This window comes from Narcine bancroftii, chromosome 7 (genome assembly GCF_036971445.1).
Source record: "Narcine bancroftii isolate sNarBan1 chromosome 7, sNarBan1.hap1, whole genome shotgun sequence".
NCBI lineage: Eukaryota > Metazoa > Chordata > Chondrichthyes > Torpediniformes > Narcinidae > Narcine > Narcine bancroftii.
Window position 1 is genome coordinate 21,689,550 of NC_091475.1, and position 19,268 is coordinate 21,708,817.

General features: G+C 39.9%; 1 protein-coding gene across 14 annotated transcripts in view; it reads right to left on the minus strand.

Annotated features, from left to right (window-relative positions):
• The window catches only part of LOC138738581 (uncharacterized), a 73,238-nt gene that overhangs the window by 26,296 nt on the left and 27,674 nt on the right, over nucleotides 1-19,268 (minus strand). For 6 of the 14 annotated variants that reach the window (XM_069889067.1, XM_069889066.1, XM_069889065.1 and 3 more), the window contains one exon: nucleotides 13,366-13,431. The exons of 1 other annotated variant lie outside the window; for it this stretch is intronic. Coding sequence is in view for 3 of the 13 variants with exons in the window: in XM_069889068.1 (XP_069745169.1) it covers nucleotides 13,366-13,407 (42 nt within the window). In the remaining 10 variants the exon portion in view is untranslated. Of the gene's footprint in view, nucleotides 1-7,729; nucleotides 8,286-13,365; nucleotides 13,432-15,580; nucleotides 15,751-19,268 lie in introns of those variants that run through there. 7 more of the 14 variants (XM_069889060.1, XM_069889056.1, XM_069889069.1 and 4 more) reach the window with 4 other exon arrangements.

Consider the following 19,268-nt stretch of genomic DNA (forward strand, 5'->3'; position numbering starts at 1 on the left):
CAAAGGAATTTATATATAAATGGGATTCAAAATTATTCACTGAGGGTAAAGAGTCACTATTGTTGAACCATTTGATTATTGTTTGGAACAAAATAAAAGAAAAAAAGTGGAATAAATGGAAATATATCACCTAAGATGCCTTTCATTAAAAATCAGCTTATACCTTTTTCAACGGTTAATCAGTTTTTAACTATCTGGTTTAGTAAGGGCATTAAAAATATCGAAGATTGTTATGAGCAGGGTCAATTAATGTCATTTGAACAATTTAGAAATAAATATGAAATACCTAGTAACACTTTGTTCTGTTATTTTCAATTAAGAACATATTTAAAGGAAAAGATAGGTTTAGAAATGTGGTTACCTATTTGTAGCAAAGTGGAAATCCTTATTAGGAAATGAAATACCAAAACATTTGCTTCTGCAATATATTTTTTATTGCAAAACTGAACTATTAAACAAAGAGTTCATAAATCTAGAATAAATGGAAGTTGGTTTTTAGTAATACAATTGATGTGCAAAGATGGTTAGATCTTTGTCTGGATAGTATGACAAATACTATTAATGTAAGATATAGATTGGTTCAATACAATTTTATACTTGAGCTATATTTAACACCACAGAAACTGAAGAGAATGAAATCAAATATATCAGATCAATGCTTTAGGTGCACAGAAGTGATATGTATCTTTTTTGCATTCAACTTGGTCATGTCCTAAGGTAAAACCTTTCTGGGTGGATTTATAAAACTTTTTAGAATAAATTACAGTATAGTACTTCCATTAAGCCCAGATTTATTTTTATTAGGAAAGATGGGGCGAACAAGACCTGAACTAAAATTGTCACCATATCAAATTAAATTTGTTAAAATAGCATTGGCAGTAGCAAGGAACTGTATTGCAGTGACTTGGAAATCGGACTTGTATATAGATATGGGAAGATGGAATGCAGAAATCCAAAGCTGCATTCCTTTACAGAAAATTACATACAATTTGCGAAATAAATACCCTATATTTTTGTGAATTTGGAGCCCATGTACACAAATTTTGGGTATAAATATATAGAAATGTTCTTCTGGCCTCTTAAGTCCCTTGTTAACCTTCTTCATTTAAGTGAAAGTGTTCTCATAAAATCTGTTGAATTCCAATGTGTTGGGGGCAATACTCTGGGCAGTCCAAGATACTACATTATTTCTTCTATCTTTTTTTATATTATATCTAATTCTTTATATTATCATATTATTCTTTATGAGCGGAAGGGGGGTCAAGGGGTTGGAAGAGGGAAGGAAGGGGAGGGGTTACAATAATCATATAATGAATGAAACTTTATAATTTGAATACTTATTTTATTATCTACTGATTATTAATTATATGTATGGAATTTTTAAAAAATAAAATATTTTAAAAAAAACTAGCACCAAGCATGAGAACTCCATGGGGTTCATTGAGGAGCTTGTGTTTACTATAGAAGCTCTGGTAACCTTAGGCTTATGTTCCTGTGGGAGAAATAGGGAGGACATAGAGAGAAGCAGAACCTGGTGCTCCCCTGTCACAAAGAAGAGCTGGTAGGAATAAAACCTACCCTTGCTGTGGGTAAGCAACAAGAGAACTAAAGGAGAGATAGGCTAGCATAGCAGTTAGCACAATACTGTTACATTGCCAGTAATCGAAACCAGGTTTAGAATCCCTCGGTGTCTGTCAGGAGTTTGTAAGTTCTCCCCATGTCTGCGTGGGTTTCCTCCGGGTGCTCTGGTTTCCTACCTCCATTCAAAATGTATCAGAGGTTGTAGGTTAATTGGGCATAGTTGGGCAGCATGGTCTCATGAGCAGAAATGGTCTCACACCGTGCTGTATGTGTGTATGTCTATACATATGAATGAGAATATATTACAGGATTCGAATGAAATCAGGACATGGAAACTTGATGGATGGGATTGCTTCATTGGTAGCTAGCATGAACCCACTGTGTTGAATGGCCTCTTGTGACTGAGAAAATAAGCAGAAACTGTTTGCCCAGGAGCTGAATATAGATGCATAATTGAGGAATATTTTAGATAAATGAATCTTTTATATTTAAGTAAATATCAGCTGATTGTCACGACTCTGGCTCCAGATCTATGTGTCAATGTTTTGACTCAAGCAAGCTGTTAAAGGGCATTTTTACTGTGAAGAGAAATGAAAGTTCAAGAGCAGTGGGTGAAGGTCACGGTCAGTCAATAGGAGTTCTCTCCCACTGCTAACCAGTCTTGAGATACAGGGTTGATTGTTTGAGCATAAGCAAGGCTTTGTATGATGGAGTGAGGTCCTCTGTTCCTCTGATCAAAGAAGCTGTGGCAAAGAATGGACGGTAAACATGCGGATTAGTGGTGTGACTTCTACCACAATTCGTACTTCTCACACCCACTCGAACTGAGTCATGACGGGGCTCGAGAGGAAGGGAGGGAGGCAGCCCTAGCAGGTGATAAGTGTGTCTCGAATTGGGAAGAGGGGGCAGTGAAGGGAGGGGAGGCTGGGATGGGGAAAGAGAGGGGGGAAGAATGCAGAGAGGAGGAGAGTGAAAGGAAGAGTTGGGGAATAAGAGGGAGCATAAACGAAGTGCTGGAGAGCTGCAACAATGCTGACAAAGGGCTTGGAAGGACCCAGCAGCTCATGCATGTCAGCAACCAGAGGGCCTAGATTTAAAGTATGGGGCAAGAGACAGGGGAGATCTGAGGGAGATCGTTTTCATCCAGAGTGTGGATGAAAAATGAAATTTGATGGATCTTCCTCAACATTAAAAAAAAATAAAATCATCAAGGGAGGTGTGATGTAAAATGTTGCAGAGAGAAAGGATGTGGAAGCTATGGAGAAGATGCAGTAAAGATTTACCAGGATGTTGCCTGGATTGGAAATGTGTCCCATGAGGCAAAGTTAGCAGAGCTAAGGCTTTTCCCTTTGGAGTGAAAAAGGATGAAAGGTGACTTAATAGAAGTCCACAAGATTATGGGAGACATAGATAGGGTGGGCAGCCAATGTTTTCTACCCCAGTGTGCGAGTAGTATACATCAGAGTGCACCTGTCCAAAGTAAAAGGAGGTAAGTTTAGGGGAGGCAGAAAGTAGTGGGTGCATGGAATGCATTGGGGGTGGTGGTGGAGACTGGAACATTAGGGGCATTTAAAAGACATAAATGAAATAAAAATAGAGGGTTATGAGATAGAGAAGGTTTAGTTTTTTGAGTAGATTTATAGAGGTCAGTATCAAGGGCTGAAGGGCTGTGCTGTGCTCTAATGTTCTATGTTAAAGAAGGGGTTAGAGTGAAAGTGTGTGAGAATTTCACAAGAGGGTCAGTAGGTCTGAAAACTGTACAACTATTCGTAAAACCTTTAGGTCCATCGAGTCTGCCCCACCATTTAATCATGAGCTGATCCATTTTCCCACTCAGTCCCACTGCCTGGCCTTCTCCCCATAACCTTTGATGCCCTGGCTAATCAAGAACCTATCAATCTCTGCATTAAATACACCCTGTCCTCCACAACCACCTGTGGCAACAAATTCCATAGATTCACCAGCCTCTGGCTAATGAATTTTTTCAGCATCTCTGTTCTAAGTGGATGGCTTTCCATTCAACTATGCTTCAACTATTATCCTGGTCATTTGTAACATGGCTGACAGAACCTGGAAAGAAGTGGTTAGGAAGGAGAGGGAGAAAGAGGGGAAAAAAAGAGAGATATAAAAGAGAAAGAGAGATGTTCAGAAGGCTGGAGAAATGACCCAACCTCAACTGGGACCGTGGAGGGGACGAGTCCTTTATCAATAACCTGGAGGTTGCTTCAATTGAAACTGGGAATTCAAGAGTCATTCATTACATTCACCTTGGGCGACATTAGGACAGGTGGAATGAAGATTCACACTGGGTTTGTGTTTCCATCCAAATTTGCATTAGATCCAGTGCAGAATGCCAGTAAACCAATTGAGTCAGTCAAAGGGAAAAATGCTTCCACACACCAAGTCTGCCCAGCAGCCATTCCCTTTGTTCCCACTGATTAAGTAGTTTAGGCTAAGCAGACCTGATAGTTCTCATTCAGTCAAATGCTGTTTTCTTATTTTCTGTGGTTGAAATAATGCGTGCTTGCATTTTGGCTTGCAGAAATAAACAGCTTTCATTTATTGTTTAAAGTTAATGTTGAGAATGTGGTATGATTGTTGCAGAAGAAAGAGACTCAAGAAAGTATGTGGTGGCATTGGAGAGGGTTCAGAGGTTTCACAAGAAGGATTCCTGGAATATAAATGGTTTAGCATATGGCTCCAAGACTGTTCTCCTTGGAGTTGAGAAGAATGAGGGGAAACCTTTTGGAAGTATTTAAAATGTTGAAAGGAATGGGCAGAGTAGATGTGGCAAAGTTGTTTTCCATGGGAGCAGGAGTTCAGGACAAGAGGGCACAACTTCAGGATTGAAGGGAGTCCATTCAAAATAGATGTATGCATTCATTAGCTAGAGGGTGGTGAATCTCTGGAATTTGCTGCAATGGGTGACTGCGGAATTGGGTGTATTTAAGGCAGAAATTGACAGGTATCTGAATAGTCAAGGGGATCAACGGTTATGAGGATAAGGCAGGGGAGTGGGGCTGAGTGGGAGAATAGACCAGCTCATGATGGAATGGTGGAGTGGGAATGGGTGAGGGGAAGAACCTTGGGGGGGGCAAACAATGAGAATGTTGGAAGAATACAAGGAATAAATGTCTCCTCCCATTGACGTGATCTACCAGATTGTTGTCTGAAGAGGGCGCGTACAATCATTGAGGACCCCTTCCACCCTGGGCCCAGCTTCTTTCAGCTGCTCCTGCTGGGGAAGAGATACAGGAGTATTGGAGCCAGCACCACCAGGCTGAGGAACAGTTTCTTCCCACGGGCAGTGAGAATGGTGAACGACCAAAGGAACTGCTCACATTAGCCATCCGGGACTCTCATATTCATGAAGCAATATTTATTTATTTGTGTAGATGAAATACTTGCGCATATGTATTGTATGTCTGTATATGTGTTATGTCTAGTTGTATGACTGCGTGTTTTGCCCTGAGGACCGGATATTGCTGTTTCATTGGGTGGCACTTACACAATCAGATGACAATAAACTTGACTTGACAAATGCATTAGGTTAGAATTTTAGTGTAAAACTGGGGGATTGTTCCCTCAGACAATGGGCTGCCTCTGTGCACTGTCTCTCCCTGACCATGTATGATGACCATTATCATGTCCAGGATGTGAAGACAAAATGGACTGCAATCTAGATGCTAGAATCCAGAACAGAAGCAGAACATCTGAGGAACTCAGAGGATCAAGCATTATTAAGATAATAAAGTGACATAGTTATGTCATCAGATTCACTTTGATCATTGAGATAAAGAATATCCATGGAGATACCAAGCAAACTGACGTGAGACTGTCTCGTGCCAAAATTAGGATACAAAATTAATAGAATGACAAAGTTCAGGATCTGAGGGATTCAACCTGGCATTTTATAAAGAATCAGGTGAGAGATTAAAGATAATGATAGCATGCTAAACTTTTTTCCATTCGATAATCGTATGAGAATAAATCATCCCAAAATATTTGTGTATATTCATTTTAAATTAAACTCTATTATATTATGTGAATATTTTGTGTTGTGTGTGTGTGTGTGTGTGTGTGTGTGTGTGTGTGTGTGTGTGTGTGTGTGTGTGTGTGTGTGGTGTGTGTGTGTGCGCACGCGCGCGTGTTTATGTATATGCGTGTATTTGTGTGTGTATGTATGTCTGTCTACAAATAATAAATATATATATATATATATATATATATATATACATCAGGGTCCAGTGAACCTCTGCTTTGTTGTATTTGTACAGTCAGACGATAATAAACTTGAACTTGAGATTGGAACATTTGTGGGAAACATGAAAGTCTGCAGACACTGTGATTGTAGAAAGAAAAACACACACCAAAATGCTGGAGAAACTCAGCAGGTCTCGTAGTGTCCAAGATACGAGTAAAAAGTAGGCGGGCGCCTGAATTCAAAGAAAAGGCAGAGTGGAGGAGGACAAACCAACAGACAAAAGATGTTAATTGTTTATGGAGATGCGGCCAGGAGGGAGGAAGTGTGGTGAGAAAGTGTGTGCCAATACGCTATTTAAGAAAGTTGAGAAGGAAATTGAAGTTATTTATCTGACATCAGAGAATGGGAAACAAATAACATTTGCAATTAAGGATAAAGTAACTGAACACTTTGAATGCTGGTTGTTTGGACAGACATGGATTTGTAAAGGGTAGGTCAAAGCTGATACATAGAACAATGCAGCACAGTACAGGCCATTCGGCCTTCAATGTTGTGCTGACCCATATACCCCTTTCTAAAAAGTGGTACTGATCTCTCCCTACCCTGTAACCCTCTATTTTTCTTTCATCCATGTGTCTAAGAGTCTCTCAAATGCCCCCAATGTTTCAGCTTCCATCACCATCCCGGCAAGGCATTCCAGGCACCCACAACTCTCTGTGTAAGAAAACTTACCCCTGATGTCTCCCCCTAAACTTCCCTCCGTCAACTTGATAAATTTGACTGATTTGTTTTGAGAGGGGAGGGATGATTTGACAGGAGAACGTCTGCAGATATTGTTTGTATAGAATTGCAGTAACTATTGAATGGATTTCCACGAATGAGACAGTCAGATAATCTGGCAAACCTATTAACGAGGATTGGAAATGCAGAGGAGAGGAGGTGGAGATAATGGACAAGTACTCAAATGGGTAAAATGCAATCTGCAGTTGTAACTATTCAGCAGATTTATAAATGTCTTAAATGACTATTGAAATCAATGTAATGAAGTTTTTTCATCACACAAAGATAGGCAGCAATGAAAGTAGTTTAGAAAGAACCATTAAAATACTAAGTTATTAAAAGATGAAATGAATGTCTGTAACCCATAGAATTATGTCCTTTATTGATCTAACAATACAAAACCCCAGTTGGTCATATCTGGAGCATTGAGCACAGATCTGGGCACCACACCTGGGACCTCGGAAGGAGTGCAGTGTGGGTTTATCAGAAAAATGTGAAGACGAGAAATGTATCCCTGATTGTGTTTCCAGGAATTTGGAAGGTTCGGAGTTTTTAGAATCCTATGGAGGAAAAGAGTGGGATAGAAACTATTCCCTCTGATTGAGAAAGTGAAAACAGAACAAGCAATTTACAACAGGTTCTTCTGGAGTGGTTATTGAAATGAATTGAACTGAACTAACTATACTGAACAGAACAGAACTGAACAGCATCAAAGATCGGGACTAGTGTTCGAATCCTGCACTGTCTGTAAGGAGTTTGTATGTTCTTCCTGGGTGGGGGGTCCGGTTTCCACCCACCATTCAAAACGAACTGGGGGGTTGGAGGTTAATTGGGTGTAAATTGGGTGGCACGGACTCGTGGGCTGAAATGCCCTGTCACCGTGCTGTATGTCTAAGGTTTTTTTTTATTTTTTAAATGTAAACATTTTATTTTTTTTAAAAAGTGAATTGAATTGAAGTGAATTTAATTGATTTGAAATGAGGTGGCTTGAACTGAAGCTAAATGAATTAAATTGATGGTATATTGTTATATGTACTGAAATATGGTGAAAAACTTTGTTTTGCATACTATCCAAGCAAGCCTACCCATGCTTAAATGCAGGAAATAATTAAACAAAAGCACAGAATCTAATGTCTTAGAGAAAGTTACAGTGATGAGGGAGTGTTTTATGAGATCAAGAGTTCATCTTTTACTTGTGAGAGGTCCATTTGAGAGGCTGATAGAGGGAAAGCAACTGTCCTTGAATCAGCTGGTGTACGTCTTCAAACTTGTGTGTCTTCTGCCGATGGAAGGGGGGAGGAGAAGAGAGTTGTGACCGAGGTCCTTTTGATAGTTTTCAGCTTTCCCAAGACTGCAGGAGGTTCAGACAAAGTCAACAGAGGGGAGGTTGATTTATGTGATGGCCTGAGCTGTGTTCACAACTGTCTGCACTTTCTTGTGGTCTTGGGCAGAGCTGTTTTTGTACCTTGCTATGATGGATTTGGATGAGATACATTCTGTGGTGCTTCTGTAAAAAATGGTAAGGGATGTTGGGGACCTTATTCCATCTGGCAGGGCAGGTGAGGCCCCAGTTTCACGTCTCATTTGGAAGATAACATCTTCAAAGTGCAGGCTCCCCTTGGCTCCAGACTGAGAGGTGGATCTCACAGACGAGGCCAGCAGTCCTCAACCACTAGGCCATGGTCCGCTGGTGGGCCACAGCATGTCACCATGTCAGTCTCTAAAAATGTTAAATAAAATACTTTAAATTGAGTAAAGATGTATTTCTTCTGGAGCTGCCTTTGACTTGAAAATATTGCTCAGTCATTGTCACTACTAGGCCATGGCATGATAGGCCAGAAGCCATGTGGGCCTTTGACTGTAAAAGGTTAAGAACTACTGGACTGAATCCACAAATTTCTGTAACCCCACAGAACCCTGCTGACTCTCTGGAGGATCTTTCACATCCCAGAAGGTTGCTGATGGAAGGAGCGGACAAAGAGTTGTGTGTGAAGAAGGGATAGGTTGAGACTGGAGCCATTCCATACAAGAGGAAGGAGGAGTCCTGAAGCTTAGGAAGGAAGAAGGGGGGTGGGGGGGGGAATAGATCATAGGCCATAATGCTGTGGATAAAAGAATCAGGGAGAGAAAAGACTGGGGAGAGAGTGAGAGAGATTAATGTGTGCAACGTGACAGTTCTCAGACATTGCCTTCTTATGCTCTTTCCCTCTCAGACAATTACCATGGCAACAGCAAAGCTGTGAAAATCCTGCAGAGCATGAAAAGGCAAGAACTCTGGTGGCCGTATTAATATTATCACCAGGAGAATTCTACCAACCGTGGGCTTCACGAGCTGAACTAGCAATTCTGCGCAGACAAAGGATCACTGGAGGAACTCAGCAGGTCAGACAGCATCCACGGGGTGGAAATAGTCAGCCAATGTTTCAGGGCTGAACCCAACTGATTTCCAGCTCCTCTTGGTGATTCTGATGGTTGAAAGAAGAATGCAGGTGCCAGGGGAGAGGGGGGACTGCCGACAACCTTATATCAGTTGGGAACATTACACATACAAGGGAAAGATGTGGAGCTACAAGCATCTTTCCATTATTTATGACCATCTTTGATCCTTTCAAAATCAATCCTTCCTCCTTTGCTATTAGTTCCGAATATTGCATACTCACGTCTATCAAATACTGGGTACATTCCCTTTGATCTGGTATTGGGCACAGATATTAAAATAGTTTTGATGTATTTTTACATCGCAACAGAATAGTTGCATAATCCCACTGATGTAACACACTTTTGCTTAATCACGCTGAAGTACGAATATATAATGAATTATCACAATACAAAGAACGCGTCTGCACTGAGCTGCCCTTGAATAAAATCTGTAGAATATATAGAGAGGAAGCTTTTAATGCTGTGATCCTCGAGGTCCCTCATCCTCACCACCCAGGCCACGCCCTCTTCTCACTGCTACCATCAGGAAGGAGATACAGGAGCCTGAAGACAAACACCCAGTAGCACAAAATCAGTTCCACCATCAGATTTCTGAATAGACAATGAACCACAGGCACTCCCTCGCTTTCTCTTATTTTGCGCTAATGTCTTAATTTTTAAATGTAATTTATAGTAATGTTTTCACTGCAACGCTGCCACAAAACAACGAATTCCGTGACATGTTCATGACAATAAATTCTGAATCTGATTCTGAGCCTGGGGTCAGGGAAGGCTATACGATTCAGTATCGAATCAATGACAAATGGGAAGATGGTGACTGATTAGAGTAAATTAATAGGACTAATACTATAAATTGTTTGAGATTCCACCACGGTGTACAAAGACAGAGATTAAGAAATCTAAATGTGGTTGTCCTAGAGACAGTGAGAGAGAATATTATAGAACTGAGAAGTGACTGAGATATTAGACGTTAGATTGATCATATTATTATTTCTCTTCACTGTGGATAAGATAATAAATTTAACTGAAATGGAGGGGCACAAAAATTCCATTGAAAGCGAGGAACTCAATCTAATTAGCATCATTAATTAAAGCCGCCATTCAGGGGCTAAAGAATCCCTTGAACGCAACACTGTTTATCTTTTGGGTTGGCTTTGGTAGAACGGTAATGGCCTTCTAAAATTCCTGAGATCTTGAGACAGTTCTGACACAAAGGAAAATGGCTGTTTGAGAATAGAGACAGTGCAACTCGGGTGAATGCAGAGAGTCTTTCATCCAGAGCGAGGGAATCAGCAACCAGAGGATGTAGGTTTAAGGCGGGGTGGGGGGGGGGGGGGCGAGATTTAACAGGAACCTGAGGAGCTACTAGGTGTATGGAAGGGGCAGCAGGAGGAGGTAGTGGAGTCAGGTGCTATTACAATATTTGAGAATCAGCGGGACAAATACATGCATTGGATGGGTTTGATTCTCAAACATTTTTTTCCACTCACAAACCATTTTACAACCATCGATTACCTATGCCATATTGGGCAAACACAGTCAGGTGGGATGAGTGTGGATGGGACATTTTGGTCGGTGTTGGCAAGATGGGCCAAAGGGCCTTTTTCAACACTGTTTGATTCTGTGACGATCAGTTCATTGACAGTCATCAAGCAAATATAGTAATCCATTGCCATGAACTTGGAATCATAATATTGATTTGAGCAGTGTTTCTCAACTTTTTTTTTCCCCCAAGTAATCCCTTGGTAACAAATGACCTCCTACAGCATCGTTATGTCATAGGCGGTCTGTGGTTAATAAGGGATTACTTAAGGTGGTATGCGAGTAGAAACAAAAGGTTGAGGACCACAGATTTAGAGTCAAAGTTCAACAGCCTGTCAGTCCATCTTATCCACGCCAACCATTGATCCCAAGTGCCCACATTCAACCTATTTCCCCTAAACCAGCTCCCTTCTTTTCCTTCTATCAGAACTCACCCTTTTTACCCCTCTGCCCCTTTGCCCTAGCTTGGCTTCTACCCTCCAACCTTTATCCACCAATGACCTCTTACCTAACAGCCTGTGCTCCTCTCCATTCCCCTTCCTTCCTCCCCTCCTTTCCTCCTCCCCAACCTCTTTAATCCCTCTGCCTGTTTCTTTCTTATACCTGATGAAAGGCCCATCCAGAAACGTTAGTTACCCTTTCCTTCCTATAGATGCTGTATGATCTGCTGAATTTCTTCAGCATTCTTGTGTCCCTGCTTCTATCTTAATTATCCAATTCAGAATTGTACATATCTCCTTGACATCCCAGCTCATCTTTCTGAATTTCATTGAGTATCATCCTGGGCTACTCAATCTCTCCTCATAGGCTAACCCCCTCGTCTCCAGAATCAACCTGGTGAAATTCCTCTGCACCACCTCCAAGCCCAGTCCATCCTTTCTCAAGTAAGGAGACCAGAACTGCATGCAGTACACCAGATTCGGCCTCTCCAGTTCCCCATTCGGTTGCAGCATAATTTCCCTGTTCCCTGTTCCTAAATTCAGTCCCTCTGGCAATGAATGCGAACATCCCATTTGTCTCCTTGATTACCTGTTGCAACTGGAAATAAACTTTTCATGAAGTTGAGCAAATTATAGATCTCCCAGGTGTACTGAACCATCATTAATCTCCCAGTCATTAGAATTATAAGCTCATAGATCTGTTCAGAAAGAGACAGGCCCTTCAGACCATCTCACCCATGCTGATCAAGTTGCTCATCTAAGCTAGTCCCATGGGTTCAGCGGCTGAGGGACCCACACAGGCAAAGGGTAATGGTGCAGGGGGACCAACACAGGCTGCAGGAGACTGGCTCGTGGGAGCCAGGATTCAAGAGGTGCAGAGGGCAAGAAGGGCTCCTGAAAGGACTCGAGCACTGAAGACTTCCTGATCATGTTGGAGGTTTGGATATGGAGCTTAAGTTGCTGATGGATAGATCAGGAGTCTATGTGGCTGCAGAGGCTGCGGGAGCACTGAAGGCGAATCCACTGACAGTCAGTGTCTCTTAAAGGACTCTCTTTTGCCTCTCTTTCTCTTATTATCAGATGTGCCTGGCTCATGGTGAGTCTTTGTTTGCCTTACAGCAGACAAAAGTTAAAGTATATCATATATGTTCCATTTTAATGTATTATGCGTGATAATAAAAGGAACTTTGGAAAGGAAATTTCCTGAATAGCGTTTATTATTCTTGAAGCTTGTTCTGTTTTTAGTTACCATGCTTACACCTTATGTGACCTTTTGCGTAATTCATAACATATTTGTTTAGTTCTTATTATTGCTTTTCTGTTATATAAGTCTGCAAAGTATTATATTGAAACTTCTTATTAAGTAACAGCTGACGCCTGTCTTCTGAACTTCTGATTTGGAAGTCTTTTTCCATATCTGTTATTTCTTTTTCTGATTGATCTATTTCTCTCATATACTCCTTCTTTATGTTGGAAGTAAAACTTATTATTTGTCCTCTTAAGTAAGCTTTCAATGCATCCCAAATCACAAGCTTATCATTTGCTGAATTTAAATTTACATCACAAAATAATTGAAGTTGCGCTCTTACAAAATCACAAAGTCTGACCTTTTCAAAAGCAAAGTATTTAACCTCCATCTATAAGCCATTCTTTTAATCAGACATTTCAATCTCCATTAACAGCGGTGAATGATCAGACAAAATTCTCACTTTATACTCCACATCTACCCTGAATTTGTGCTGATAATAAGAAGAAATCTACTTTAGAATACAAATCATGCCTGCTTGAATAAAAGGAATAGTCTCTTTCTGTAGGGTGTGCCCTCCTCCATATATCTATTAAATTCAGATCTTTCATTAACATCAAAGTTGTCTTAGCTGTTTTATTTCTTAACACTCCTCTTGTACATGTATCTAATAGTGGATCTAAACAAAAGTTAAAATCACCTCCTACTAATACATTCTCATGTGTGTTTGCCAAATTAAGGAAGGTTTCCTGAATAAACCTCATCATCAGCATTAGGAACATATATATTTTAAAGAGTCCATAATTCAGAGAATATTTAACAATGTATCATACTTGCTGGATCTGTTTCACCATGTTGAATGATTGGAAGATTTTTATTGATCAGTATTGTTACTCCCCTTGACTTTGAATTGAATGAAGAGGATACAATATGATCTACCCAATCGCTTTTCAATTTCAAATGTTCTTTCTCTATTGTGTTTCTTGTAGAAAATTTATGTCTACTCCCATTTTTTTAGTATGTGCATGAATCTCCTTTCGCTTTATTTACCAATTAATCCCATTTATATTAAAATTCATACATTTTATCATTTTACTCATCTTAATATATTTTTGTCACTCTGTTTCCATCACCTTTCCCATGAAACTCCTTTGCTTAACTCCACTACTCATCATCCGTCATGCCCCATTGAGATGTTCCTGACAATCCAAAGATAGGAAAAAGATATAAAAAATAAAAGTAAGACATATTCCAGAATATAATACTATATTATAAAAATATAAAGAATCCACCCAGACTCGTGTTGCCAATAGCAGCAACAGTGTTACCCTCCATTGTTTCAGATTAACACATGAATCAGCAATGGTTAGTACCCTCCTCCACCTCCCAAAACTTCCTGAAATTTATCACACACTTTATTTTAAATCAGACATTTCTGAGACAGATTAAGTCCATATTTCAGTTTAAAAATCTAATACAATCAATTATAAACCTTAAGATATAAATGATTCTTTTGAAAAAAATTACTCTGAATTATATAGTTAAGAATCTTTAAAAGCTGAAAGTAAAATTGATAGGTATTTATCGCAAATAAATGTGCCTCAGTTATCTTTGGAAGAAAAGATGGAATTTAATTCCCCTATTGATCATTCAGAAATTGAAGAAGCGGTGAGTACTTTGCAAAGAAATAAATCTCTGGGGAAGGATGGTTTTCCACCTGAATTTTATGAGGAATTTAAGGATTTATTAACTTCCTTGTTTATGGAAATAAACAAGCTTATGTAACATATACATTACCTGAATCTTTTTCAACTGCAGTAATTACTGTGATACCAAAATAAGACAAAGACCTTTTGAAACTTCTTCATATCAACCAATATCTTAATTAAATGGGGATTATAAAATTGTTGCAAATATTTTGGCTAATAGAATCAATAAATTACTTCCTAAATTAATCAATACTGTTCAAACAGGTTTTGTTAAAAAGAGTCTAGCTGCTGCATATGTAGCGAGATTGTTGAGTATTATTCACTTAGCACAAAAAAGAGGAGATTTAAGTGTAGTGACAGCTCTATTTCATCTACAATGATCTAGTAGACAAAGAGGTCCTTTGTCATCAGCATTATTTGTCTTGGCAATTGAACCACTTGCAGAGATAATTAGACAAGCTTTGGGAATTAAGGGGTTCAGAGTCAGTCAAGAAGAGCACAAAATTAGTTTATTTTCAGATGATCTATTGATATATTGACCAAACCTGAACCATCTTTAAGAGTCTGAGCAAGTTTCAGGTTACAAAATAAATTGGGATAAGAGTTAAGTTAAGCCCTACACACAATGTCAGAAAAACACCCAATTTAAATAGATGAAAAATAGGATTAAGTATTTAGGGATTAAGACGGATGATAATATAAAAAATCTATACAAACTGAATTATTTACCATTGCTTCATAAAGATGAATAAGATTTGAAAAAGTGGATGACTCTACCTATAATAGGGAGGATTAATTGTATAAAGATGAATATTTTTCCAAGAATTCAATATTTATTTAAAACCTTACCTATTTTATTACCTCAAAATCTTTTAATGCGTGAGAAAATTTCTATGGAAAGGTAAAATGTTGTGAGTGTCGATGCAAAAGCTATTGTGGAAATATGAAATGGGGGCATACATACAAAAGGTAGGTACTATTGTTTAATTTTATTTCTTCAAGTCACTGGAACCTATGACAACCCTTCACAAGATGAGTAAAGGAATTATAGTTTGATAAAAATCCTTGGTGCTCTGTGCCCTATGCTAGTACAATCATCTCGTTCTTAGTTTGTTTTTCTTTTTTTTTCTTTCTTCATTAAGTTCCTATATTATTAAGGGAAAGGAGTATAATTATATTTTTGTAGTCAGAAATAGTTTGTTTAAATATGGAAAATGCACAAACCTGTATGTATACTGCATTTAGGGAAATTTTTAAATATTCAAAAAAACGAAAAGGAACCTTAAACCTTGTCTGCATTTGGCCCATGCCTTTAATTAACCAGGGTGTCAAAGGTTATGGGGAGAAGGCCAGGCAGTGGGACTGAGTGGGAAAATGGATCAGCTCATGATTAAATGGTAGGGCAGACTCAATGGGCTGAATAGCCACTTTTGTTCCTAAATCCCTCCAATGCTTTTTTATTCACGTACCTGTCCAAACATCTTTTAAATGCCATAATTTTGCCCACCTCCATCATTTCCTCTGAAGGCTCATTCCATATTCCCACCACCCTCTGTGTGGAACAGGTTCCCTTGTATTCCCTTTTATATCTTTCCTCTTTCACCTTGAGACAATGCCTTCTACTTTTAGACTTCCTTACCCAAGAGAAAAGACTGTGTCCGTTCACCTTATTCACACTCCTTGTGGTTTCATAAACCTCTGCGAGGTGTCCCCTCAACCTCCTGCGTCCAAATTTGCTTGTGGGAGCTCTCTGGCAGGAATGGCCTCATAATTTCTTGCTTTGTAATATCAAGAGGTACCTTTTGGCTGCTGTGGAAGTTCCAAGAAAAGTGCAAATATTGGCCAGGTCAGGAAGGGCACACAGAACACTAAGTAAAACTAAGGAAATGATTGTGGATTTCAAGAAGGGGAAGGCAGGACAACACAAAACAGTCCTCATTGAGGGGTCAGTAATGGAGAGGGTAAAGAATTTCAAATTCCTAGATGTCAACAACTCTGAAGATCTATCTTGGGCCATCATGTTGATGCAATCATGAATAATGTACACTATATTTCATAAGGAGTTTGAAGAGATTTAGTATGTCTTGCAAATTTTGACAGGGGTACCGAGGAAAGCATTCTGACTGGTTACGCTACTGTCTGGTATAGAGGCGTCAATGCATAGGACAGGAAAAGACTACAGAGCGTTATGACCATGGGCATTAGTCTTCACTCCATTAAGGACATCTTTAAGAGGCGGTATCTCAAGAAAGCTGCTTCTATCATGAAAGACCCTCACAGACCAGGCCATGCCCTCTTCTCATTGCTACCATCAGGAAGGAGCTACAGGAGCTTGAAGATGAACACTCAACGTTACAGAGACAGCTTCTTCTCCTCCGCCATCAGATTTCTGAATAGACAATGAACCTGCAGGACGCACTTGGACTAATTTTTGCACTAGTTATTTATTTTTTTAAACCTTGAATTTTACGGAATTGTAATTTAGGGTAAGTTTGCACCTTGTTCTGCACAATACTCCTGCCGCAGACAGCAAATTTCATGACACATGGTCATGACAATAAACCAGATTCTGATCCTGAGTATATCTATTCCCACCAGCATGGCAGGCCAAACCCAGATCCCTAAAATGTAAACAGATGTTCAATGGAGGTTTTCTCATAACTGAGATCTTCTCCAACCTATTTGTGTATTTAATTATATTGTTAAAGGTTTGGTGAAGTTTTTATTAGCAAAAAATCTAACATTCAATTAGTCTGACAGTGGATGCCCCTCTGAACACCAGAACCAAGTCAGCTGAGAGACTGGCAGCTCCATGAACCCATTAATAAAGCAGAGTGCAGCCTGTGCTTCCTTGATCCAAAAGGAAAAAAAAGTGCGATGATACCTTGTGGGTGACACTGTTAGTGCAACGCTATTATAGAGCCAGCGATATGGGTCCAAATCCACCCCCTATCTGTAAGGAGTTTGTACATTCTCCCTGTGATCATAGAACATTATAGCACAGAAGCAGAGTTCTTTGGCCCTTCTGGTCTGTGACGAACCATTTTTTCTGCCTAGTTCCACCGACCTGTGCCCAGTCAAATAGCCCTCCACACCCCTCCCATCCATGTACCCGTCCAAATTCTTCTTAAATGTTAAGATTGAGCCCACATTCACCATTGCAGCTGGTAGCTTGTTCCATACTCCCACCACTTTCTGTGTGAAGAAATTCCTCCACATGTTCCCTCTAAACCTTTCCCTTTTCATCCTTAACCCATGTCCTCTGGCTTGTATCTCACCTGCCCTCAGTGGAAAAAGCCTACCTACATTTACTCAGTCTATCCCCCTCATAATTTTAAATACCTCTATCAAATCTACCCTCATTCTTCTATGCTCTAGGGAATAAAGCCCTAACCTGTTTAACCTTTCCCTGTAACTCAGTTTCTTAAATCTGGGCTTCATCTGAGTAAATGTTCTTTTTCCATTTTATTGATATCTTTCCTGTAGTTGGTGACCAAAACTGCAGACAATACTCCAAATTTGGCCTTGCCAATATTTTGTACAACTTTACCCTAACATCCCAACTCCGATACTCAATACTTTGATTTATGAAGACATATGTCAAAAGCTCTCTTTATAACCCTATCCACTTGTGATGTCACTTTCAAGGAATTATGTATCTGTTTTCCCAGATCTAGACCTGAATTCAGAATCAGAATTTATTGTCATGAACATGTGTTTTGCAACAGTATTACAAGTGCAAATATTGCTATAAATTACATTTTAAAAATAAATAAATTAGGACAAAAGAAGAGAAAGCGAGGTAGTCTCTGTGGTTCATTGTCCATTCAGAAATATGATGGTAGGAGGAGAAGAAACTGTTTTTGTACGGTTGGGTGTTAGTCCTCAGGTACCTCTATCTCCTTCCTGAAGGTAGCAGTGTGAAGAGGGAATGGCCTGGGTGGTGAGGATCCTTGAGGATAGAGGCTGCTTTCTTGAGACACCACCTCTTGTATATGTCCTCAATAGAGTCAAGTCTGATGCCCATGATGGTTCTGGCTGACATCCTCCAAAATCATATGGAGTTGGTAAGGTAATTGGGTGGCACAGATTTCAATGGCTAGAATCAGCTTCTACTCTGTTATAAATAAATTTGAATTGAAATCATATCAAACAAGCCTCACAGTCAAGGGAACTCCCAGAATGCCAGGAAGTAAGCATTGAGACGCAATGGCCAAGAAAGGGCACCTGCATCTCTGCCTCCTCAGCCCGAGGAGATTTGGTATGTCACCTGCATGTCCCAACAAGTTCTACAGATGCACCGTTGAAGGCTAATCTCTCCCCCACCCCCCATCAAGAAGATCTATGAGTGTGAGATCATGTTGGAGCAGGTTCAATGACAGTTTTGTTCCCACCGTTGTCAGAGCCCTGAATGAACCTCAGACAAAAATTATTAATTTTTTTTGGTTTTTAAATTTAGACATACAGCACAGTAAGTTTTCGACCCAAAAGTCCATGCTGCCCAATTAATCCCCGGTATGTTTCAAAGGGTGGGAGTAAACTGGAGCCCCCATGGAAAACCCACACAGACATGGGGAGAACGTACAAACTACTCACAGGCAGCACCAGAATTGAATCCCTGTCATGGCCACTGTAACTGCATTGCACTAACCACTACACTAACCATGGTGCCTATCTTCTACACTAACTGTGCCACCATTGCTCAACTCTAACTTCTCTCTCACTGTATCTCTGCCCTAAGTACAGATTGAGGTATACAAAATTATCTGGGGGATAGACAGGGTGAAGTCGGATTACTTGTTCCCAATGATGGGGGAGACGAGGACTAGAGGGCATAGTTTAAGAATACAGGGTAGGCACTTTAGGACGGAGATGAGAAAACATTTTTTTACCCAGAGAAGTGTGAATCTGTGGAATGCTCTGCCACAGAGGGTGGTAGAGGCAGATTTGCTGATTATGTTCAAAAGAGAGTTAGATAAGACTCTAGTGGGCAAAGGAGTTATGGTTTATGGGGATAAGGCTGGAAAGGGGTACTGATGGTAGTGATCAGCCATGATCTGTAAAATGGCGGTGCTGGCTCGACGGGCCAAAGGGCCTACTCCAGCTCCTATTGTCTATTGTCTATTGTAAGTACTGGGTTTTTAATTGCTGTACTGTGTGTGGGATGATGAGCTGAACTGCTCACAAATCAAGTTTTATCAACACATGTGATAATGAATAATTAGAAGTACCAGCTGTACTTCAGCTCATTTCAAAGTCAGAACTGTGAGTTTAAGCCACATTGAGCATCTTATATAGGACATGTGGTAACTTGCAGTCAAGGTCGA